Raw genomic sequence first — 26,894 nt, 5'->3', positions numbered from 1 at the left:
AATAACTTGGGGGGGCTAAAGGTCCCATTTCAATAATCAAAATTTGTGCAAAGTGAATGAGGAAATAAGTGAATGCCTGTAAAAGATAAAAGTAATATCCTATAACCTCAAGGTCAAAAAAGTAGTATGAATGATGAGTGCTACCTGGAAGAAGAGATTGCTAGGGGATATGGGGGCTGAAGGAGGACTTCTTGGAGGATAAAGAAGCTGAAATACAGTCCTCAAGGTAACTAGGTTCTAAACAGAAGACAGTATTTTATTTTATTTTATTATTTTTTAATGTATACTTTTTGTTGGAGTTTGATTTGCCAACATATAGTATAACACTCAGTGCAGAAGGCAGTATTTAAACAGAAGAAATGACAGGGAGGAAAAGGCACAATAATAAAACAGTAATTCCCAAGTCAGGTTTGAAGGAATATGACTACAGCAGTGTGACTATAACAAAACATGAATACAGAGAGGGGTAAGTGATGGGAATGGGTGATGAAATATTTTAATAGCAAGATAAAGAGCCTAGGTTCTGTATAGAATGGAGAGCCATGGAAGATCTCAGAAGAGGAGAGGCACATTACAGACGCACAATTATTACTTCTACCCTCAGGTCTGAGATCCTCCAGGACCAGAATGACATAGAATGAGTTCATTCCTTTTTCCATTGTAGACCTTCCTGCATTTGAAAATTGCTATTATTTCCTCCCATTTGGAGGAAGGATGAGGAGAGCAGATTGAAGGGAGAGGCTGAAATCAGGAGATCGATCGTTAAGAGGCCATTTGTAATTTACATGAGGCTTGAAAGAAAAGGATGGCTATGATTTCATGTAACTATAAACTTCCTCGCTACCAAAAAATATTCTTATAAAAAAAGAAAAGAAAAATGTTCTTACAAGCTGAATGTATATCTTACTTATTTTAATTTTAAACTTCAAAGCCTGATGGGCAGCTTTAAAACCAAGTTCTCTACTGAGAGAGGAAAGTGCTGTCTTTTCTTGAGAAAAACAAGAAAGACAATCCCATTTCCTGAGGTAGCCCACCCACACGGGTCTCTAAGAGAGCATCAGATGGCTTTTCCTGTGCAATTTCCAATTATTTCACATACTTCTCTCAGGATTGTGAGTAGTCTTGAAGCATCAACATAGCATCCATAAAAGTCATTGATGTTGTATTCCTTAAACATTTCCTTCAGCATAAAAGGGTATTTTCCAACTGAAAAAGTCTAAAATCTAAAACTTAAACCCATGTTTGTGCAACAAAAAAACATGCTGCAATAAAATTATCATGTGACCCTCTTTACAGCAATATTAACTCATTGACATTTTCAGGATTTTTGGTTATCACATTCTGATAACACTAAAACATTTTGATAATTACCCATACTATATAACATCCCCTATGTGTTCCTTCATAGGATTGATGGAAAAGTATTAAGACATAAACAACACTATATTTAAAAATAAATGCCCTATGACCAAATAAAATGGATTTCACACTGTGACCTTAGTTGGCTCAGAACTACTTTCTTATCTATTTTCTAAGCTACAGTTTTCAGAACCCCCAGGACAGGATATATACACTTCAAGGTTCAAAAGAAGGTACCCTTTGTTCTATTAAATTGTCAAAGTTACAGTTGACCAAAGATTAGTCCTACAAAGTCTATAAAGAGATTTTAAAAATGCATTTATTAACCTCAAGTAATTAAGCCAATTTATCTAAAAACATGTATCACTGGATATACATACAATCATTTCAATTTCAATTTACTGTGTAACTGGTTTTAGTGAAAGGATTTAGAGTCTAAATTTAATTTGTTGAGGACTTTAGAACTTTTATGCTGTTAGGCACACTAACATAGCTCAGTAATTAACTATATTGATACTGTACACTGTACACTTCATATCTTCATGTCATTCTGAAATAGCATAATTTTTGGTCCTAAATTATATTTGCATAAACTAATAACAATAAAGAAGGAAAGATTAAGAACTAAGAGCAAATGTTGAGTATTCAGATAAAATCTTCATTGTAATTACATACATCTAGAAAACTAAAATTCAACAAAATTATAAGTAATGAAATTACACATATCTGGAGCCACATATTTACCTGACATTGCCCTTGGTGTTTCTGAGAACTGTTGCAGCAAAATTCTGTGTGACACCCACCAAGCTGATTCCATCCACCTCCACAATCTGGTCATTAACTTGTATTCTTTGGGAAAAAGGGAAAAATTACCCACAATTAACTTTTTTGATAGTACATTACCATTTCCAACACATAAGTTGACAAAATACTTGATTTTTATGATACTTTTACTGACCCAAAATTTGTCTTTTATCCACAAGCTCCTGATTTTAGGTAAATGCATAATGTTTTTTAAAAGATTGTTTTGATAATGGTCTCATTCATTTGGGGAATATAAAAAGTAGTGAAAGGGAATAAAGGGAAAGGAGAGAAAATTAGGAAAATATCAGTGAGGGTGACAAAACATGAGACACCTAATTCTGGGAAATGAACAAGGGGTTGTGGTAGGGGAGGTGGGTGGGGGGTTGGGGTGACTGGGTGATGGGCACTGAGGGGGACACTTGGTGGGATGAGCACTGGGTGTTATGCTATATGTTGGCAAATTGAACTCCAATAAAAGAAATTAAAAAATAAATGAATAAAAATAAAATCTTAAAAAGTGGGTAAAATGGGAAAAAAATAAAAGATCGTTTTGAAAAACAGAGATAAGCAATACTAAATGGAGAGATTTGGTTTGCCCAATATTTATATTCCTATTACAAAGGTAGGAACTGCTAACTGCTAAAAGAACTGCTAACTGCTAATGTATGACAAGCTTACATCATTTTTTGTCCTTAATAAATCACATAAAACATAACAAATCCAGCTGAAACCTGCTGTGGGCCTCATCCCTAGCCCTGCCTTCCACCTCTACTCTTCAAGGAGAAAACATCACCAGGAATTGCAGAGAACCCTTCCTATTCAAGTTATAAGCTTGAAATTTTTAATGCTCATAACTAACTGTATGTATGTTTGCACAGACATGTATATATAAATGCATATATTTATTTATGTTTAGGGGCTACATGCAGTATTGGTGTTGTTTACTCTATAATGCTTTTAAATTTATATACATGTTTTATATATACCATTTTTTTTATGTCTCGAAAGGAAGTATTTCTTTCTTTTTATTTTCTCAAGTACTTTAAAGTATTTCAATCATGGAGAAATGCAGAGGGAATTAGGTAATAAATACCCATGTACCAAACATCCAACTTTATCAAATCTCAGCACCGTGCAATACTGGAGTGAGATTTTTTTTTTTCTAAAGAAATGTATTCCAGAAAAGCTAAGGCCCTTTATTATTCATCTCTAATTCTCGTCCCTTCACTGCTTTCATAGAGGTAGCCATCATACTAATTTTGGTGCTCAATCTTACTATGGATGTTTTGAAGTAGAAATAATATGTATACATGAATATACACAATATACGTGTACATTTGCCATTTTCAAACATTATGAAGGATGCCTCTCATTCTGCAATTTAGTTTGCTTCACTCAATGTTATGTATGAGATTTAACTACACATATAAATACCACTTGACAAACTCATTTTAACAACCCTGTACATACATCTTTTATGAATATATCAAAATATATTCATCCATTATTTGCAGACAGACAATTGCATTGTTTTCCATTTTAGCCATTATGAGTTCTGCTTGTACACGTCTACTTATGCACATGTGTGGGTTTCTGCATGATATATACCTAGAAATAAAATTCCTGAATCAAAGAACATATGCTTTTTCAACTTAAACGGACAAATTTTATTTCAAAATGCTTATGCCAATGCATATTCTCAACAGCACTCTTTGGAAGGTTCTGACTTTCCACATTCTCACTAATACTTGGTATATTCTGATCCTTTAAATACTGGTGATCTTATAAGTGTAAAAAGACATCACACTGTGATTTTAATTGCATTTGCCTGATTACTAGACTGGTTGAACATTTATTCATATCTTTCTAAGTCATTCATTCACTTGTGCAAACTGTTAAATCATGTCTTTTACCCATTTTTTGTTGATGTTGTTGGGTTAGGTGTCTTTTTCTTACCAATTTACTGAAGATGTCCTTATATATCCTGTATATTAACACTTTCTCAATTAAATATGTTGCAGATACCTTTGGCCCAATCTGTGGCTTATCTTTTCACATTTCTTTGAACAATGGTGATTTTGAGGAAAACAATTTTTAAAAATATAATCACGTTTGTAATTTCAGTTTTGTATCAGGTAGTTCTGTGTTTTGTTTCAGGAACCCCTTTCTGCCTCAAGGTTATAATAACATTCTGTATTTTCTTCTAAAAGTTTTAAAATTTTGCCATCCTACATTTAGGTAGTTATCTACCTGGAAGTTATTTTTTATTATATATAGTATGTGTTAGTAATCTATTTTTATGTTTTCCAAGTGTTATAAACGATTGGCTTAATAACATTTAATAAGAGTTCATGTTTTCTCTGATGATTTGTTTAGCTGCATCTGTCAGGGTTTCAAATGTCCATCAACATGTTTTGGTTTTTCTATTCGTTTCTACTTGTCTGTCTGTTTATCTCTGCACGCTCCATTGCTTCATAATTAGTTTTGACATTTTATAGGATAATTCTCTCCATCTTGTTCATTGTCCTCAAATTTTTCTGAGCTATTCTTGAGCTTTTCATCTTCATAATTAGTTTTGGACTTACTTGCCAAGTTCTATAAAAACATTCATTGAGATTTTAATAAAATCTTACTGATTCTTAAATTACTTTGGGGAAAACTGACATCTTTATCATACTGATGCTTCCCATCAATAAAACTTATGCCATTGGAATTACTCTGGACAAGTGTTGAGTATATCACATGTTGTTGCCCTGTGTTAAGAAAAGTCATTTAAAGTTTGAAAATAATAAAAAAATAAAAATAAAAAAAATAAAGTTTGAAAATAAGAACTAAAAGGAGAGCAACTGATTTTTTTCAAGATGATATAGGTGCATTATTTAACAGGTCCAGCCAAGGATAATTTGGGGGAATGTATTTTTAATTGATCCACTGTTTAAAATTGATTAAGATCCTGGATATACTTAAGTTCGCGTTAATTTATAGATTTTTTTTTGGTCCTGAATAAATTCAGATACTATTCTTCTGTTAGAAAAGATAATCTCATAGGCCATGGTTTATTTCCCTGTAGAATATTAACTAGTTTTATATCTAACTTAGTGATGTTATTCTAAGACTACTTTAATAACTTGCTTTTAACCACATACTTCTAAAATGTCCTTTGAGTCAGTTACCACATCTCAGTTACCACATCTCATACCACAATTCTCTCATTAACTAGTGAGTTAAGTAAAGTCTAATCCGTGTTCATTTTATAGGTATATTAGCCTGCAACAGCTTTGGAACTTCCACCAAGATGCCAGAATGGATTCACAAAGCCAAACTCAACTGTTACCACAGAAATACACATTGTGGTCTATCTAAGCCCAGGCATAATTGCTTGGTCCCCAGACTGCTTCTAAAGCAGTAATAGAACACTATCTTTGTTAACGTGTTTTTTTTTTTTCCTAATGTAGTACTTTTGAATTTTTTTCTGGTCCTGGCCATTTTTGGTTCTGGATCTAGTTTGCTCTAAACAACAATGATAAATAATTCCCCCCTGGTAGCAAAAATGAGTAGGAGTGTAATTTTATAATCTGACCATTTGAGACTGCTACTGGGATTATGGGGATCTGTTATCTCTCATGTGAGAGATGATAAAAAATTTGAGTTGCTATCCTTAATTTTTTGGTCTACTTTGGGCTAAAACTATTTCATAAAAAAATTCATAAATGCTAGAAGGAAAATAGCCCTGTGAAATCTTGGCTGGTGAATTTTTGTGTTTCTTTGAATACTTAAAGCTGTTTCTGAGTGACAAATTCTCTGTGTTGCTGTAATTGAGAAAAGCCGTTCTCTCTCACTGTGTGAGCATAAAATATATTCCTAACATAGAAGGGTACTAATAAATTAAATTATAAAGTCTTGGAAGTTAAAGGAGTGATAATCTGGTTCACAGAGAATAGTAATCACTTTCATAAATCTTATATTCTAATATACAATGAAAACTTTAAATGTGCTAGACATTTAAGAAAAAATCCTTCTTAGAGATTCTGCTAGAAACTCAGAAATATTTTTATAAAAAGCCCCGTTCACATAATAAAAGTGAATCTTTATACAAATAAGACTAATTTAATAATTATGGTTTAAAATACATAGCTATGTTTTCTCCATGATTTTGTAAAGGTGTGGGTTTGTATTTTCCAAATGAAGAGACTGGCTAATCTGAACTTCCTAATATTCTGATATGGATATTAATCAGATTAACAGTGTCTCTACATAAAGCTTAAAAAGTGTAAGAAAATTAAATTGTGTTTAACTAAACTGAGTCATAATTCTGACAAACTTTTATATCAATAGTTTTATAGACTGTCAGCTTAACACATGATTTCCAAGACTCTTAGTTTTATCTCTAAAACCTTGGTCATAAAGCATAGCTTTTAATGTATGTAACTCTGCTTATGTTAAAATGTTTCAAAGTTACACAAAATAAAATGTTATGAAGTTACTCTAACTTTGCATCATGTTAAGGAATGTGTATATATTTGCACTTTAAAGAGATGTAAAAATAGTATTACTAATCTGGTATTACTTGTGTGTGATAGACAATTATCAAGTCCCTATCTACCCTACCAGAAGTTGGGTAAGTAAACTGTAAATTAAATGTAACATGGATAATTGAGACTATGCTAGAAGCAACAGTGACAAAAAAAAAAAAAAAAATAGAACTGTGTAGGTGAGGTAATGGGATTTTTTTTTTTTTTTTTTTTTTTTTTTTTTTTTTTGAGAGAGAGAGAGAGAGAGAGAAAGGATATAGTTGTTTAGGTTGCATTATCAGCCTGGTGGATGGAACGAATGAAGGTGGTCAAAATGTACAAACCTCCAGCTACAAAATAAGTAAGTCATGGGGATGTAATCTACAACATGGCAACTATGGTTAATAATACTGTTATTGTAGGGCAACCCGGGTGGGTCAGCAGTTTAGCTCTGCCTTTGGCCCAGGGCATGATCCTGGAGACCCAGGATCAAGTCCCACATTGGGCTCCCTGCATGGAGCCTGCTCTCTCTGCCTGTGTCTCTGGCCCTTCCTCTCTTTCTCTCTCTGTCTCTCTCTCTGTGTCTCTCATTAATAAATAAATAAAATCTAAAAAAAAAATACTGTATTGTATATTTGCAAGATGCTATATAAAAGTCTTCATTACAAGAAAAAAAGAAAAAAATTATAACTATTTATGGTGTGAATGTTAATTAGACTTACGTAGTGATCATTTCACAATGTATACAAATCAGTATGTTGTACATCTGAAACTAATATGTCAATTATACCTTAAGAGAAAAAAAACTGGGCAAAGGATCTGAATAGGCGCTTCACCAAAGAAGATACCCAAATGGCCAAGAAGCACATGGAAAAGATGCGCAACATCAACAGCCATCAGGGAAATGCAAATCAAAACTAAAATAAGCTACCTCTTCATATGCACTCGGAGATGGTTTGATCAAAAGAAAGATAATAAGTGTTCATGAGGATGTGGAAAAATTGTAAGGCTCATCATTTTGGGAGGCAATATAATACAGTGTAGCTACTTTGGAAAACCATCCAGCAGTTCCTCAAAAGGTTAAACACAGAGTTACCACATGACCCAGAAATTCCACTGCTAGGTATATACTAAGAAAAATGAAAACAGGTCCACACAAAAATTTGTACATGAGCAGCATTATTCATAATAGCCCCAAAGTAGAAAGAACCCAAATATCCATCAACTGATGTTAGAATAAACAAAATGAGTTATAGCCATTCAACATAATATATTTGGAAATAAAAAGGAATGTAATGTGACACATGCTACAACATGGATGAACCTTGAAAGCATTATGCTAGTGAAAAAAAGTCACAAAAGACCATATATTGTGTGATTCTGTTTATATGAAATGTCCAGAAAAGGCAAATCTCTACAGACAGAAAGTAGATTAGTACCTAAAGCCAGGGAAAGAGGGAGGAGCTGGGAGAAAAGGAAAATAATTGTTAATGGATATGGAGTTTCTTTCTGGAGTGGTCAGAATGTGCTCAAATTAATTGAGGTAACAGTTACACACGTCTTGAATATTCTGAAAACCACTGAATTCTATAATTAAATAAGTGAACTGTATGGCATGTGAATTATATCTAAATAAAAATGTTAAAAATTCATCTTAAAGAACAATTTTATCCAAAACACCACTAGCTTCATCACTCCCATAAAATAATACTTAGTGTAGCTATCAAGTTTCTTCAGAATTGGGTCTTAACCTAATTCTGACATTTTAATCCCACACTATCTTTCCTGACATTTAAACTTCTATCATTTGTGCCCCATACCTCCACCCTTCACAAGGGTGCACAAGACTGGAGTACTGTATCCATAAGAAATGGAAACAGTGCTCAAGTTGAAGAATCTTTGGTTGGCTACTGTGCTAGAGGGTAGGTTCCTTAAATATTAATAAATGGATTAAATAATATAGATTTTCACCTCTGTGTTCTTTTAGAGGTTTCAGAGTTTGAGCTCTTATGTCTAGACCTATTAATTAATCAAAGTTAATTAATTATGGTGTAGTAACATTTGTGGCTAAGGTTTTTTTCATCATAGGGATAGGTAATCCTTTTACTGCTATTTGTTGAAAAGACTGTACATTTTAGCACTGAGTTATCAAGGCACTTTAATTGAAAGTCAACTAACTGGGTATGTCTCAATCTATTCTTTACTTTCTATTCTACTCCATATGTTTCTATTTTTATACCAATATCACATACTGAGGCTTTATAGTAAGTCTTGTAAAACCAGGTAAAATCAGTCCTCTAATCTTTTTCAGAATTTTTATTCTAGGTCCTTTGCATTTCCATATGCATTTTGGAACCAGCTAATCAATTTTTAAGAAAAAAAGAAAAAGAAAAAGAAAAGCCTGCTGGGATTTTAGTTGCGGTTTCTTTGAATCTACAGGTGAATGTAAGGACATGTAGCATCTTAACAATACTGAAAATACTGTTATAAACATTGCTATGTCTCCATTTATTTACCTAACATCACATTACCATCAACTAGTATCAACTCAACTACATTTTAATTTTTGTCCAAAAACATCCATACATAACTAAGAACTGTAAGGCAAACCATTCCCTGAAAAGACTGTTCACATTCCTGCCTTTGTATCTTTTACACAACGTATGCCCACATATCCCTTCTTTGCCTTCTCAAAAGTTTTCTTCTGAAGGCTCAGCTCAAATGTTAACTTCTCTTTGAGCATTAATCTGTTTATATCCAAGCCTAGTGATCTTTTTAATCTTTTGAACCTCTTCTACACCATATGTTTTATACCTTCACCTAATGTTACATGTTACCAGATAATTGCTTAATATTTCTTGAGGTGTAAGGTCTCCCTAAGCAAACAGATTACAAACTTCTTGGGTCTTACATCTAAGCCCAGAGCAATAATTACATATTGCTAATCTTATTAAACCATTTTGGAGAATAAAGGAAAAGAAACAATTCCTTTCATGTGTAGTTTATTTTCTGGATGGGACAAAAGTTAAACGCCCCCTTTTAGGATAACATTTTTATACACTGCTGTTACTCAGACTCAAAAGAGGCAAATGTCATAATTATTGGTTCCCTTTCTATCATTCTATTTATGCCATTGTCTTTTTTGTGACAACATCTTCTCTTGGCCAGCTGTCATTTAAATATTTTTCTCAGAAACTGTCTACAATTTTTTAAACTTCCTATCTTTGTTTATGTGTATACTTAATTTGTGTAATATAATTTAACATTTCCTTGTGTTGCTTTATAAAAGTTATTTTGTTGTGTAGGGATGTGCCAGGAGTGAGTATGTTGTATTCTAAGTTGATTCGAGATTACTTTAATGGCCAAAATTATGACTTTATTTCTTCCTAACCTTTACATAAAAGAAAATGGAATGCTATGCAAGCAATAAATGCTCAGCACTTGGTTTGACAGCAGTACTTCCTCAGTGCTTCTGAGTGACAAATGACTGTGTTTGTAAATGCATGGCAGCCCTCTGAGAAACTTTCAGGGCAGTTCAAGTGCCTGATTTACCAGTATCTATGGAAGATAAAGGCGAGAAGAAATCCTTTACCTTTCAAATATTTAAAATATACTTTGCATTTTGAAAAGCCAAATTAAAGTTGAAATATAGAATTTGAAAGATGAATACAGTTAGCTTCCAGGGGAGAAAAAAAGTAAAGCTGAAAAGCTCAAACTCTCAAAAGGAACATCATTGTTATACTTTTGTAAAGTGAAAAGATAGTAAGGTGACTTATTAGAGAAGGCAGACATTTAAAAGAAAAGACAAAAATTTAAGGAAGAGCTAAAGGACTACTAAATAGAAGACAGAAAATTATTTTTAAGATTATTTATTTATTTATTCACAAGAGACACACAGAGAGGGGCAGAGACATAGGTAGAGGGAGAAGCAGGCTCCTGGCAGGGAGCCTGATGGGGACTTGATCCCAGGACCCCAGGATCAGGACCTGAGCCAAAGGCAGATACTGAAGAAGTAAAGAAGGCACCCAGGTGCCTGAAGACAGAAAACTTCTACGACAGGTTTTCTTTGTAAGCAAATAAATATAGGGCTAGCATTTACTGGGGTGGAAATAAAAATAAAAGCAAAATATAGGTTTTTACATTGTCAATAGACAGAGCAATCAGAGGTGAAAGAAAATGAGGGTGATGATTGTTTTAATGGATAAGAATAAAGGAAGTACAAGCAAGGTCAAAGAAATTTCTGAAAATACACATTCTTGTGCAGGATAATTTAGATAAAATGCAATGAAACAAATACAATTAAAGGGACATTTCTAAGTACTCTAACCAGAAGGAAGATAACAAAAGAGCAAGAAAAATGTAAGTAGAGAAAATAATATGCTTGTCTTATTGATTTGATGGATTCATTCAGTCAGTAATTTAGCAAGAGTGAGTCAATCCCCACTATACTCCAAGAACAGTGAGATGGGATACCAATTTGAATGAAGTATGATTCCTATTTGAGAATATTATACACACACACACAAATACTTATGAATGTACAAGGGTATGTGTATATGTTGCAGGAATGAGAGACATAGAATGTGTTAAAGTATACAAAATATTACAGTAAGTGTGTTAAGATATGAACAAAATAAGTTGATATTAACAGAGAAGAGCTACTGATTCTTTGAGGTAAGGGCCAAGTAGAATCTGAGGCAAAGAAAAAATAGAATAGATGGATTCATAACAAAGTCATGGTGTTTTTGCAAATAAGCCAAGAGAGTCATCAGCTATAGTGTATGGTGCCATCAAAATAAACAAACAAAACGAAATGGAAATGTGACTCTTGCAAAGACTAGAGATTACTGGAAATTACCTTTAGGAAAAGTAACAGAACAAACATTAAAAACTAAAGTCATAAGGAAATATACCCCCAAAAATTGATGCTTAGAAGTGGTATCAATCCATTTATGGATGACAAACATAAATGCATGTACATTGAAGTGTATAGAGGCTAAGTTTTCAGCCGGGCTCCACCTGGGTCTCAGAGTTGCTTAGAGCTAAATTTCAATCCCAAAGCTTTCACTTATTGATAATCTACTGAAAGTTCCCAGTGCTGTTTCCCATTTGTATATTGTTTTAGGAATATTTTTAAATCTTGGTGAGGTGGAGAAATAGTAAAAGCAATGCCTGAAAGGCAGAAAAAGGAAAGAACTAGAAAGCAGAACAGACTGGGAGTAAATGTTTCTACAAAGTAGACCTGGGAAGAGAGAAAGAAATTTGAAGTAAGGTAAATCCAGACCCACCCACCTTCCTACAAGCACAGTGAAAAGGAGAAGAAATGAAGGAGACTGATAACTTGAGCTACCAGGTTTCTAATCTTGACGGTAAACAAATCTAAATCTTCAAAACTGGAAAAGCAATAGATTCTTGGAAAAAGTTTTAGGGGGTGGAAAACACCATTTAAACGCATATCACCACCAAGAGGAAAAAACAAAAATTCACAAGCATTTTCCTAATGCTGGATGGGTGTTAGAAAAAGATATCTTTTTTTTTTAAGATTTTATTTATTTATTCGAGAGAGAGAGAGAGAGAGAGAGAGAGAGAGAGAGAGAGAGAGAGAGAGACAGGGAGAAGCAGGTCCATCCTGGGACCCCAGGATCACGCCCTGGGCAGATGGCAGGCGCTAAACCACTGAGCCACCCAGGGATCCCAGAAAAAGATACCTTACTGAAAAGTACATTACATGCAAAATACTAAATGTAAATAAACTACTGTACCTATTATAGCAAAACTTTAAAATGGGTAATTGATAGTCTTTCTTTACAACTCATTTTGATTGTTTTATCTTATTAGCAAATATTTATTTAGATGCTTTCATTCATTTACCTCAGACCACAGTTTTCTCAATCCCATTTTCTTTATTTTTTAAGGTTTTTTTTATTAATTTATTTCAGAGAGAGAGAATGCTAGCGCATGTGTGCACACACATGTAAGTAGAAGGAAGAGGCGGGGTGGGGGGGAGGGCAAGTCAACTCCCCACTGGGCATGGAGCCCCATGCTGGGCTAGACCCCAGGAGCCAGAGATCATGACCTGAGCGAAAATCAAGAGTCAGATGCTTAACCAACTGAGACACCCATGCACCCCTTAATCTCATTTTCTATGAAACCTCAAGTTTCTTCAACAATAAATTCCTGAATTAATCCTTAGTTTAGATACTGTAACTACCATACTGGTTTCAATGATTAGCAAAAATGTATAGGAAAGGGTTTGCACAGTAATTGATGTATTTATATGGCCTTAATACACAGTAGTCATAGTAATTATTATTTTGACTAAGATGTGCAAGGAGGTTGGGGAAGGAAGCCAGTGCAGACAATAATGTAATCTTCCTGATTGAAGCAGACAATTGAATATGTGCTTAAATAACATAGGTATTCAAAGTCAACACGACCTTGGGCTCTGATTGGCAAAAATAAAAAAAATAGGGACCAACTATACATTATTGTTCACAAAGACTATTCAAACAAAGTGATAATTACAGAATAATCTTGAGACAAAGTAAGGACAAACCAAGAAAGATTAGCTGAAAGAAGCCCTACACAAACTACAGCATAGTAAGAGAAAGACCTGGTCTAGACATATGGCTCAAAGAGTGAACACAAAAGAAGAATCTGAGGAATATACAAAAGAAAAAAAAACATCCAATACAATAAGATATTAAATCGGTAAAATAAATGAAAAAACAAAGGATGACTAGAAAATTTTACATCTAAAGTAATGAAAAATAGGGTTGACATAGAAAAAATAGGCTGTTCAGATCAAGAGAAAGAAAGAAAAAAAGGAAAAGGGGAATTCAGTTTCTGTTGAATTTGAGATGAAAATAAGACATAAGTTATATAAGTAAATAGGTTCTACATACACCAAGATTGAGATATAATTTGGGAGTAATTTCTATAGTCATTTAAAAAAGTCAGTTCACTGACTGAATGTAAAAATGAGTTGAAGAAGCTAATTTGAGAGAGAAACATTCTTATAATACAGAATGAAAAATAAAAGGAAAAGGATCTATATAGCTGTCTCCCTCTCCCTCTCTCTCTTCCTCGCTTTCTCTCTCTCTCTCTCTCTCTCTCTCTCACACACACACACACACACACACACACCATAAACAAAAAACAAAACAAAACAAAAAACACGAAGTCAAGGAAGGGGGCATGGATCTCATTAGAAATAAACGATTATAGTATGTCACTGAAAATTTTAAGAAGATTAGGTCTAAGAAAAGTTTACTGGATATCTCAAAAAATAGGTAAATAATTTTTAAAGCAAGAAATTTGATCAAATTAAGAGTATAAACTAAATACAGAATTTCTGTGTGTAAGTTTAGAGTTGCACTTTAATTCAGTTTCTTGTACTTGATTGTTTTTGTTATCAAATTGGATAGAAATAGGAGAGAAAGCTCCACGCAGTTAAGAAGTGAAGGCATTTGGAAGGCACCACCTGCCTCATTTGTGAAGATTAGCACTGAAAGAACAGATGAAAGCTCAGTTTTAAGAAATGTAACAGGAAAAAAGCAAATGGAATATAATTTACAGAGAAAAAAAGAAACATCGGTGTCCAGTAAACATCTTAAGAGGATCATAAACAAGAAATTAAAATTTAAAAACAATATCCCACTTACCAATTTATTAAAGATTTTATAACACTATATTCAGTCTTGAGGGTATAGTAGACTGCTCTTGACACTAAGGGGGTATAAACATCAACCTTTCTGAAGAGCAGCTCAGCAATGTGTTTCTGAAGCATATAAAATGTAATGCACCTTGACACAGTAATTCCGCTCCAAGGAAGTAATTTTGAAGAAATAATCAGAGATATTCACAATGATTTTTATGTAAAAATGCTAATCTGATCAACACCTTGAAACAACATACTAGCATAGCAATATGTAAATGGTTTCTATATATAATACAACAGCATAATGTACCGTTAAAGTCCATTGTAGAAAAATGTTTAATGATGTGACATAACATAATGTATTATTTAAGTATAGGTTCTAAAGTCAGATATGCTAGATTTATAGCCAGGCTCTGTCATTTAGTTGCTGTGATTAGCTGAGAAAAGCCAAATTTTCCTTACATATAGACAGAAATAATAATGATTCATATTTAATCATAGCTCTTAGCAATAATAAATAAGTTACAAAATATAAAGAGCATAGCAGGCCGCCTGACAAATAGTAAGCACTCAACAGATACTATTCTGATAAATAAAAAGTATAAAAACCAAAAAGTTATATATTCAACTGATCCTTAACTTTGTTAACTAAGTAAACAAAGGCATAATATGCACAGAAAAAAATCTGGAAGGAAATTCACCAGCAGAATTTTAGTAGTGATCAATCAATTCTAGGTGGTGAAATTATATGAAATTTTTACTGTCTTCATTATATTTTTCTCTATTTTCTAAATTTTCAACAATGAACATGCATTACATTAAAACTTTAAGATGTTTTCTAAAATTAGCAAATGCTAATTTGACCCTCGATGATAGCATTTCATAGTGACTGTGAAAACTGCCTAAAAGATTTTCCTTTAGACTGAAGCATTATAGCACTTGTTCTTTATTAAAGATACATATGTGTGTAACTATAAAATAACTAAAGGTTCTGGACTCAAGGATTGATAATCTATAATTCGAAGCCAAAAATGCATTGTCTCAAAAAAAATAAAAGGACAGGGGGAATTAATACACATGGTTTTGAGCTTCTGCTTCTCAACAGAAATTTTACAGTGTTTCTCATGTACAATTAATTTAAATAAGCAGAAAATAAAACAATATGTATAGCACTTTCTAATTTTCTTAATTCATCTGTGTATACATACTTTTGTTCACATGCTCATGTGCCTAAAAAAGAAAAAAGGCTGGAAAAAATACTAAAAGGTAAAAAAACAAAAAACAAGCCAACAGTTAACCTTAAATTCTATATATAAAGATAATATATCTCAAAAAAAGCAAAAGTGAAACAAAAAGGTGTTTTCAGATATAGAAAAACTGAAAGAATTCACCACCATCAGACCTGGTGATAGAAAGTAAAAGGCAGTCCCTCAGGGAGAAGGAAAATAATACGAGATGGAAATATGGAACTCACAAAGGAATGAAGAGCACTGGAAATGGTCCCTGAGAAGACAAAAGTGACCCAAGCTCTCTATAAAGCACTCTGTGCAACTAGGACAGTGACAACAGATATTTGGCACGGATTTGCTCATTGTGGTCACAACAGTGTGAGGAAGAGGCATCCCATGATTAAAATGCAGGTTCCTGATCCTACATAATTCTTCCTGCCTGCCTCAATACAGACAGCATTAAGGGGATGAAGAGAGCTCGGTACTATTTGATTATTATTTTCATTAAAAGAATATTTACTTTTAAAAGTCCTCATTTCAAAAGAGATACATTCATTAAAGATAAAAAATGAAATCTGATACACAATTTAAAAACACCAAGGAAACAAAACCACCTTTAATTTAAAAGAGAGAGAGAGGAAGGGAAGTTGTATGGCGTCTGATATTTTGAGACATTTTAATTTACCATTTCATAGAGGAAGGCCGTGTGGTAATTAAGGTGGAGACAAACTCAAGAAACCAAAAATGAGCAGAAGGTGGAGTTGGAGAGGTAAAGAGGACTGGGCAGGCAATGAGAGGAATAATACTGGTTAAAAAGAAAGGGTAGCAATTCAGGTTTATTGGCACCATACTCTGACCCAACAAGATCATAAGCCAGCAAGGTATTTAACACATAAATGATTATTATGGTAGAGAAAAAGGTTTTCCTCACAGCATAGAGATACTGATCATCTCTCAAATCTTGGTTCATAATTAGAAGAGCAAAAAAGACAAGGCATGAGTTCTGGTGCTAAATATTAAAAGGACACCTTTCTGAATCAGACCATTCCAGAACACAAAGAATATAGACAATCTGGGCTTTACAAAAGTTTTACAGAACAGCACAGGAAATAGCCTGTTTTTCCCTGAAAACACTGCCTCCTGGAATGGGTTTATGGGAATGCACCTGGCTAGTTTGTAATTATTGCTGGGTGCTAGTCAACAACAGTGAACAACTCCTGCTCGGGGGCCTCCATCCCATTTCTGACGTCCCTCAACTCTGAATCTAAAACCCAGAGCCAATGGCAGGAAAGCTAACAAAAATATAGCAACTGGGCGATTCTAGGTTTTTTTTCATGTTATTGGATAGTTACCTGCTGACTTGATATATCTGGGAAGAGGAAACACAAAAATTCTACCTCACAGGGCTTATCTAAACAAAGCAACCATTGCTGCGTGAAAGGGAGAGCAGCTGGAGCAACATTAATGAACTCTGGTCAACACAGTTTTCACGGGGAGTGAAGTTTTAAATGTATATAAAAAATGTATGTATCAGGGTGCCTGGGTGGCTCAGTGCTTGAGCGTCTGCCTTTGGCTCAGGGCATGATCCTGGGGTCCTGGGATCGAGTTCCACATCAGGCTCCTTGAGGGGAGCCTGCTTCTCCCTCTGCCTATGTCTCTGCCTCTGTCTGTGTGTCTCTCATGAATGAATAAAATAAAATAAAATAAATAAAATAAAATAAAAACGAAAATATGTACATATCAAAGCAGGAATATCCCAACTCTCTAAGGGACGAATACGCCGTCTATTTGATGAGGAGAGTGACACAGGAGTGTGTGCACAGGGCGGGGGGGGGTGGGGCGGGAACCATCGACCATGGAATTATGACAGATGGGCACAATTAAGACAGCAGTTTCTATTCAAGTTGTCCCAGGCTTGAGGGCGCCCCAGGGGCACAGATGGGTTCTGCTGGAGGGAGCCTCTGCTGCAGGGGAAACTAAGAATTAAACTCTTCATCTGTTTTCTGTGTTGCTGTTACCCAAGAGCTGGTAAAAAATAATTAAAATGTTTGAAAACCTTAAAAGGTTTGAATGAAGGTAAACTACATAGCACTGTCATTTCACATTCGATAACTTTTTCCAAAAAACTGAACAGGACAGTGTTCTAAAATGATAGCATACAAACACCTGAGAAACAAACATTGTAGCCAGAAACAAAGCACATCCCAAATGCATTTTTAATTTGCCTCTTTTAGCACAGAGTCACTACGATCATTTGTCAGGTACCATCCACATGACTTATTCTACTCTCAGAATTTTCAAGTGTGTTATAAAGTTGATTTTGCTTTATACATTCATGAAAGAGGACTGGAGAAATAATTAGTGTCCTGCATACCAATCATAAAATGTATGGCAGCAAAGCTAATGGTTTTATTAATATTTTAGTAAATATTAATTAATTTTAATAAAATAATTAATATTTAATAAGTGTGTTTAATTACAATTATTGTTTTATTTTACTAAAATTAATATTATTTAATATTTGTAGTTATCATTATTTTACCTAAAGAAACTAAAAGATGGCGGAAATGGCTATCAAGTCATGTCACTTAGATAAATTCCCAGTTGCTCTATAAGAGGCAGGGTAGCACAAAAAAGAGGAAGAGAGAGAGAGAAGAAAAAGAAGGGAGGTGGCGAGATGGGGGGAGAACAATGTTAGGCCTGAGCAAATGTTTTGAAAGTGATAAAAGCATTAAGTATTCACTCATTCAACAAATATTTATTGAGCACTCCGACATTTCAGGCATCATAATGAAAAGGTATGAAAAGCTTGACAAAGGAAAATTTCGAATGTAGGGCATAATACCAAAAAGTAAGGAAGACTCAAAACTTTTTAACTACACCCTGGATGATGTAAGAGATAATTGCCCATGGCAAATTTTCAAAAGTGCTCAAAATATGGTGAGTTTATGAGATTTTAGAAGGAGGAAAAGCAATCACAACAAAAAAGGTTTCTTGTGTGGGGGAAGTTAGTGGGGAGGAAAGAGAAAAGAATATTCTGGGCAAGTCTATTTATTTAACATCCATTGAAGGAAATGTGACCAAATCTGAGATTAAATTGAAATCATCTTCTTAGATAGAGTTAAGTAGCTAAGACAAGGGGCTCCTGGGTGGCTCATTCAGTTATGTGACATACTCTTAAATTCAGCTTAGGTCATGATCTCAGGGTCATAGGATGAAGCCCGGGGTCAGGCTCCATGTCCCGCATCTGGCTCACACCCAGGGAGGAATCTGCTTTAAGTTTCTCTCTCCCCCTACCCCTCCCCCACTTGCATTCAAGTGCATGTACACACACATGCTCTCTCTCTCTCTCTCTCTCTTTCTCTAAAAAAAGGGGGGGGGGGGACTAAAGCAACCTAAAAAGGTTAAAGAAAAAAAGACATATCCTTTTAAAGCTAAAAGAATTTTAAAAACATCTAATCCAGAACTTTAATTTTGTCCATAACTGAGGTCTGAAGAGCAATTTTCCTGAGGCCACATGATGTTAACTTTTTATTTTTAGTTGGAGTTTGAAATATACATACAAGTATTACAAACTCTCTGTAGAAAAATTAAATGTTTTATATTAGCTGAAATTTTAAAATACCCACACAGGGGCGCCTGGGTAACCGGGTCAGTTAAGTGCCTGTCTTCGGCTCAGGTCATATCAGGGTCCAGCCCTGTGTTGGGTTCCCTGCTCAGTGGGGAGTCTGCTTCTCCCTCTCACTCTGCCTGCAACTTCCCCTACTTGTGTGCGCTCTCTCTCTCTGTATCAAATGAACAAATTAAAAAAAAAAAACCTTTAAGAATAAATAAATAAATAAGATACCCACACAGACTAGAGCCATTCAATATTTTGGTGTGTATTGATTCTACATTTTTTGAGAGAAAGAGAAAGAAAGAGAAAGAGAAGCTGGGGGAGATGCACAAATAGAAAACATACCCACAAAAGAATGGCATCATACTAATCATAGTGCTTTGTAAATCCTTAATACAATAAAGAAATTATTAACTGGAGGCAGCAATCAACTGTTTATTTTGTAATTTTTTTATACTGGTAAATTTTAACAACAAATATTTAAGTATTGTGCAAACGAACACAACAGCAATGGTGGGAATAATAATATAATAATTTAAAAGATATGAACACTGCCATAGGTCTATAATGAGGCTATATATACATGTATATATCCTCAGTTTTTAAACACATAAAATGAAAGATATGAATTTAAAGATCTCTAAAGTTCATCTGAATCTCTGGAATCTCTAACATTTTATGATTCTGTACATATTTTATACATCTTTCTATAGTTTTTCAAAAGACTCCCCATAATAACTATTTTTAAATATATTTTAGGCTTATTCCTACTCCAAGAACAGTTTCATAGCGCTGTGGAAGGTTTTAATTTACATACACATATTTAATGCCTACAACAACCCTGCAATGTAGGTAACAAGAAAATTAATTTGTTCAACAGCCCACAGCTGGGAGGTAAAGGACACAGAATTAAGACTCCTGGTCACATGTTCCCAAAGATTCTGCTCATTTCATCAAATTGCCTCCTTTAATATATTCACTGAGGCATTTATTAAGCATCTCTTGTAACAACAGCAGGATTACCATTCTAGATAAACATCCATTTAAAAGAGTGGAGGAAATGCACACTGGGACTGATAAAGCAAACTTCTCATACCCATACGGGCGTAAATACTGAAACTATCTATGTAGGACAACAAATCAGAAAACAGGTTAACCAAAAACAAACCTAATTTTAAAAGTGAGTGATTGAAAAACAAATAAGTCTGAGTTCAGAACAATGGGAATTGGCTAAGTGCTGAATACAAAATTTTCTACCTTTTTTGTTTTTTAATCAATTTGTATTTTGGTTTGGCTTTGTGGCCCATTGACTTAGGAGAGATGGTTCATAATAACTACATATTGTTTGAATACTAACAATAAGAATTATTTCCTATCATTCTGGAATAGTTTTTAAACTTTTCATGAAATTTAAAGAGAAATGACACAGGTCTTACAAACAAATTTTAGCTCACTCGGAAGACAGTTTCTAAATTAATAATGGGAGATTTTGCTACCACCATTATATAATTCATTGAAAGGGTAAAAAGGTTATTTCCTTAACTACTTGAAAATGGGGAAGACTGTTAACAAAATTACCTTTTAACACGAAATATTAAATCCCACTTTAAATGTGATACACAATCAACTGAACATTCACTCAGAAGATTCATTTCAGGGACACCTGGGTGGTTCAGTGGTTGAGCGTCTGCCTTTGGCTCAGGGTGTGATCCCAGAGTTCCGGGATCAAGTCCTGCATCGGGCTCTCTGCATGGGGCCTGCTTCTCCCTCTTCCTATGTCTCTACCTCTGTCTCCGTGTCTCTCATGAATAAATAAAATCCTAAAAAAATGTATTCATTTCAGACCCTCTCTGTACAAGTGCTCTGGGAATACAAATAAGGCTACTGACTGTGATGTTGTCCCTAACCTCACGGAAAGAGATGATACTGGTTGTGCTTTCCATTTAAAAAATCAATTTAGTTTCCCTTGGAAAATATGTTTTATCAATATGTGTATTTAGGATTACAAAAGAAATAAAGCTACTATGTATCCCATCAGAGATTTACAAATGGTTTTCAACATACTTTATCATTTCTTGATAAGATGGTTAAGTGATATATACTTAAACCCTGGACAAAATCAAAGCCCTGGACAAATTCTGCATTCCTTAAAAAGAAAAAAGATAAGATGCCATTCCTTTGAATTTGGGACTGATATTTTTGGACCTACTTTCATTTCTATTGCTAACCTCTTCTTCAGCCCCAACTTAATGCAGCAGGAATGCAGAGTGAGGACTGATCAAACTCTTTACAGATACTTGCAGCCTGAGATGATGAAAGCTAAGATATAAAACAACAATCTTCTGATGTGCAGGTGTGCATCTAGATTAATTACCCAAGGTGGATGTTTAAGTAAAGACTATCAGATTCCTCTCTGAGAGATGTTAATTCTACAGGGTTAGTTGGCACTCAAGAACTTGTGTTTTTAGACAGAATGCATTTTGAGAAATGTGATCTCCAGAATTATCATCATTGCAGAATTAGGGCTTCTATTTTCCTTTCTACCTCTGTCATTCTCAGAAGTACCAGAAATATTAGCATTTGGTTTGATATTTCTGAAGTAAAACTATATACTAATCTCCACAGGACATAATCTGAAACAATATATATCCATGCTTCTGCCCATTTCCCACTAGAACGAGAGATGAATGGACAGATACCAAAGGTAGACAGAGATAACAGATCCAACTACTCATTCATCTAACATACTTTAAAGAAAGTAGTCATTTCACCCACAAATCAGAAAGTAATTCACGTTTTTTAACCTTTTCTTTATTTTTTTATTTTTTTATTTTTATTTTATTTTATTTTTTTTAGTATTTTAACCTTTTCCATATCTGAGACATATTCCAAAATTCTGTCCTAAAAAATCAAAAGAAGAAAGCTACCACTAAAATACAAAAAAAGTTCCTAGAAGATTTTAGTTACTAATGATAGTAGTTTGCTTACCTGCCATCCCTCTGAGCAGCACCACCTTCTGTTACTGTCTTGACAAATATTCCCAGCTTTTCAAGTCCGGCATCTGCTCCAACACCCATTCCAATAATGCTTATACCAAGTCCATCCTCATCTATGAAAAAGGAGAAAGCAGTGCCAATAACTTAAGTTTTGCACTAGCCCACAATTAGCTTATGAGACTTCTTTGTTGCTTTTAATTTTGTTCTTTTATGGACTATATGACATGCTTGTCTTGATGGAATTTTTTTTTCCATGTTGGGGAGCAAAGATGTCAAATAAAACCCCCTCGAAAGGCTTGTGAGTTTCATTTCATTTCATTACTGTAGTTCACTATTCACTGTGATCCCAAAAAAAAGTAATAATTTGGATATGGAGTAATCAATCTGCCTTAAAACACAGCCTCTCTAAAAAATATATTTTTAAACACAAAAGTATACATAACAAAACACATATGTATGATTTTAAATAAATGTTATCATAATACATCTAAAATTTCCCCTTTGTTATCATAATACATCTAAAATTTCCCCTTTGTTTATGTGGTCTCTTTTTTACTAGTTTCATATCCCCATTCATGTTTAATAAGGTGGTATGTGTCTTTCAGTACTCAGTCCTACTATACAAGCATATAAAGCATCAGCTACAATATATATGTATATATGCATAAATATAAATATACATACATATATGTCTATCTGTATATATGAAATGGCTTATTTTTTCTTCCTATTTGCTTTATACAAATAAAATTGTATTATATCCAGGTTTCTCTGCATCTTACTTTTTTAATTCAGTGGTACCTCCTGGATATCAACTTACATAGCCTTAAATCACTTCTAATGATTGCATAATATTTCATGGTGAAATGGTATCATAACTTATCCAACCACTTCTCTACTGACAGGCATTCGTTTTATGTTTCCATGTTCCTTGCCCTGTGGACAACACTGACAAACACATTTTTAAATTTATTTACAATAATGTGTTTATCCATATTTCCATTTGTCTTTTCCATGAACATATGTATTTTTAACATCAATGACATAAAAGATATATTATTTCACATTCCACATTTTTGGTTAGCATTCACATTCCACATTTTTTGGTTAATATTGAAAGTTATTTTCTGATAGCCTCAAAGTCTTTGGAACCATGTTGTATTAGCTGAAAAAAAAACAAAAAAACAAAAACCCAGACACTTGCTAATCAACAGTGAAGGTTGGGATGCCTGGTTGGCTTAGCTGTAGAGCGTCTGCCTTTGACTCAGGGTGTGATCCCGGAATCCTGGATCCAGTCCCACATCGGGCTCCCTGTGGGGAGCCTGCTTCTCCCTCTGCCTATGTCTCCGTGTGTGTGTGTGTGTGTGTGTGTGTGTGTGTGTGTGTGTCTCATGAATAAATAAAATCTTAAAAAAAGGGAAGAGTTATTTATTTTATTTTTTATAAGTATTTAATTTATTTATTCATGAGAGACACACACACAGAGAGAGAGAGAGAGAGAGAGGCAGAGACACAGGCAGAGGGAGAAGCAGGCTCCATGCAGGGAGCCCGATGTGGAACTAGATCCCAGGTCTCCAGGATCATGCCCTGGGCTGAAGGCGGCGCTGAACCGCTGAGCCACCCAGGCTGCCCTTATCTGGCATGAAGGATTATTTAAAGAAAAACTGGCTCATACAGTCAGCAGAATGTTTGATGCTTTTAGAAGACTTTTTAGCAATAACATTTAATGCGCTAATATTCTTAATTAGTAATCTTTTGAATAGGGTTCGTCTCATTGATGATTACTACTTGTCACTGACTTCTGGTTTAAGTGTTTCTAAGTACAATTCGTAATCTGACATCAGTATACCACGTATGTTTAAATACATGTCATTCGGCAAAAGTGTGGTATGTTTCTTCAGTTGGATGCTAAAGAAAGTTTCATAGAGTTCTTCTCCCTGGAGGAACTGTTCAGTGTGCTCCCCAGATCAAGGTACTTCCATACTAGCAGAGGTGATTTTAGGCATAGGTCCCTCTTCAGCGTGAGAACTTTAATGGCAATTAGTATTCGAGCCATCACTGGAGAAGTTCTTTCATTCCCTATATTTACAATGTTTGTACACATGTGATTTTCCATACTTATTTCATTTTCCTTATTTCTCTGGTATAGATACTCATGTTCATCCAGAGGCTTTCTCTGGTTAAAAATTTTTCTACATTTAGGGTTTCTCCCAGAACGAGTTCTCTTGGGCAAAGAAAAGTTAGATCTGTGCTAACGGCTCTTCCTCCCTGGTCACATGTACCAAGTTTCTTCTCTCCCCCAGGAATTGTCCTATGTGTATTAAAGGTTAGCTATACAGCTGAATTATTGCCCGCATTCATCATATTCCTAGAGTTTCCTGGTGTATGAATTTGTTCATGCTGGTGAAAGGATGAATGATGACCCAAAACCTTCCCACAGCGTTTACATAAGTGTAAGTGTTTCTCCCAGAGTGTTTGCTCTTGTGTCGTTTAAGAGATGGTCACTGTAGACTCGTCCACATTAAATAATGTCAGAGGGCTTCTCTCATATATGAAATCTGGTATATATTAAGCAGTTAGCTGACTTCTTGTTCACATTCCCTGTATTTATAGGTGTTTCTCTTCATTATGAATTACCATATGTCAAACCAATGTTGGGCTATAAGTGAATCTTTCCCATACTCAGTTCATTCAAAGGGCTCCTTTCAAATGTGGATTATCTGTACCATCGTGCCATTAAGTAGTTCCTTCCTACAAATATCCTGCATGGAAATTATGTCTTCGTTTTTAAGTGCATTTTCCCTGCCTCAACTCAGTCTTTAGTAAAACTATCTTTCTTCCTGCCTTAGCAACTCTGTTGCTCTCACTGGAAAATTACTCAGATTTGCAGAGCTGAAAACCCAATAGTAGGAAAAGCAATAATAGCTTGAGCCATTCTCAATTCCACTGCAGACTACCTGAAAGACAAGATGATAACTCAAAGACAATTAAAGGAAGAATACAATCAACCCACAGACACCAGATGACTGATTTCATCTTTGTACAGCTTTCTGTGAGATGTGTCAAGCGTGGGTGAAGTCCAGAGCCATATCCCTGAAGGCCACTGATTCTTGTGACTGTTAAGAATGCAGCAGCCACCTGGTCTTCCTCTGTCTATCCCCTCCTAGGGACAGGCAAAGCAGCCAGGAAACAGTGGAAGACTGTGAGGGTGGGTTACCATGGAAGATGCTGTCACCACACTCTGGAGTTCAGAGCTTATTTTTTCTCTCAAGAAAGAAGCTCATGTTGGCTTTATACTCCCCTTATTGCTAATGAGATTTGAGCTTGTATTCATATAAGCATAGGCCATTCGATGTCCTCTTTGGTAAACTGCCAATTTTTTTCTACTGAGTTTTCTCTCTTTTTTCTTTTTTAAAATTCTTAGCAAATTATCCATTTTAACTCCATGTCATTTGTAATGAATATTCCCTCTCCTCAAATTCATCATTTATCCATTGCCTTTGTCTGATAATATTGCCTTTAAAAGATTAAAATTTTGGATTGATTGGTCCCTCTTTTCTAACTTCCTGTTTTCCACTTTGGTTAAGCCCCTCCTCCAACATCGTTACATAATATATGCAGTATATAAGTTTTTTGTCAAATACCTTTATTAATTTATTTTTAATACTTCATTATCTAATCCATGTAATTGTTTTTAATATGATATAATGAAAATGAAGATGTTCAACTTTATATTCTTCCACACAGATGCTGTTATGCCAGAACAATTTGAAAAGTATCCTGTTACTCCTAAATTAGAATATCATACATATCATGTATTAAATTCTCATGCATAATAACATCTTTCTCTGGCTTTTCTACTTTCTCCCATTGATCAATTGCTGTGTGAATACAATTTATTCTGATTACAGAGGCTTTGCATTATATTCAGCTATATAACAAATTAAAACCTTTCATATTCTTTTTCATACTTCCTTTAGGTCTGTATTTTTCCATATAATATTTAGTATCACATTATGTAATCCTCTCTCCCAATCCAACTCTGATGGCAGTTCCATTTGAACTGCATTTAATTTATATATTAATTTACAGGTATCAGAGATGAATAGGAGAGACTACTCTATACTGAGTCAAGAATATGGTATATCCTTCTACTTGCTCACATCTTATATCTATCTAAAAGATGGACTTTCAACAGATAGATACTGTTTTTCTTAGTGATTAATAACTATTTTGTTGTTTTTGTGCTACTATAAATGAATGTTCCCATTTTCATATTTATGTTCTTAATATAAATATAGAGAAAAAACTATTAATTTTCTAACATGTATGTGGCACCTGACCTCCTCTTACACGTACTCTCATCAGTTTTAATATAAGTTACTTTTCATCTTTTGTTTCTTATTGTTTGTACTAATTATTTCATTTAAAGAGCATTCCAAATCAGACACCCGTTTTTTTTAATAAATAAAAATATATTTTATTGTTACAATTAAATTCAGACTCTTGGTTTTAATGGAAATATTTTTAGCGCTTCCTCAATTTATTTATTTTTTTAAGTGTTTCCTCAATTGAAAAGTAAAATTCTCTGTTGGTATTATAATCTATAGTTTGTATCATATTTAGGTTTTCATATACTAACAATGAACTATCAGAAAGAGAAATTAAGAAAATAATTCCAGAAGTGCCTGGGTGGCTCAGTTGATTAAGCATCTGACT

The 26,894-nt window shown here is 34.2% G+C and overlaps 1 protein-coding gene across 38 annotated transcripts in view; it reads right to left on the bottom strand.

Moving 5' to 3' along the window:
* PPP1R9A (protein phosphatase 1 regulatory subunit 9A) overlaps window positions 1-26,894 on the bottom strand; it is a 312,437-nt gene that overhangs the window by 120,362 nt on the left and 165,181 nt on the right. For all 38 annotated transcript variants that reach the window (XM_072764309.1, XM_072764313.1, XM_072764315.1 and 35 more), the window contains 2 exons: window positions 22,168-22,288; window positions 2,104-2,208 (listed from right to left, as the gene is read on the bottom strand). In XM_072764309.1, coding sequence (XP_072620410.1) covers window positions 2,104-2,208; window positions 22,168-22,288 — 226 coding nt within the window. The remainder of the gene's footprint in view (window positions 1-2,103; window positions 2,209-22,167; window positions 22,289-26,894) is intronic.

The sequence above is a fragment of the Vulpes vulpes genome, chromosome 7, assembly GCF_048418805.1.
Source record: "Vulpes vulpes isolate BD-2025 chromosome 7, VulVul3, whole genome shotgun sequence".
Lineage (NCBI taxonomy): Eukaryota > Metazoa > Chordata > Mammalia > Carnivora > Canidae > Vulpes > Vulpes vulpes.
The sequence above is the reverse complement of the archived record's forward strand: the minus strand, read 5'-3'. Positions and strand labels throughout refer to the sequence as shown.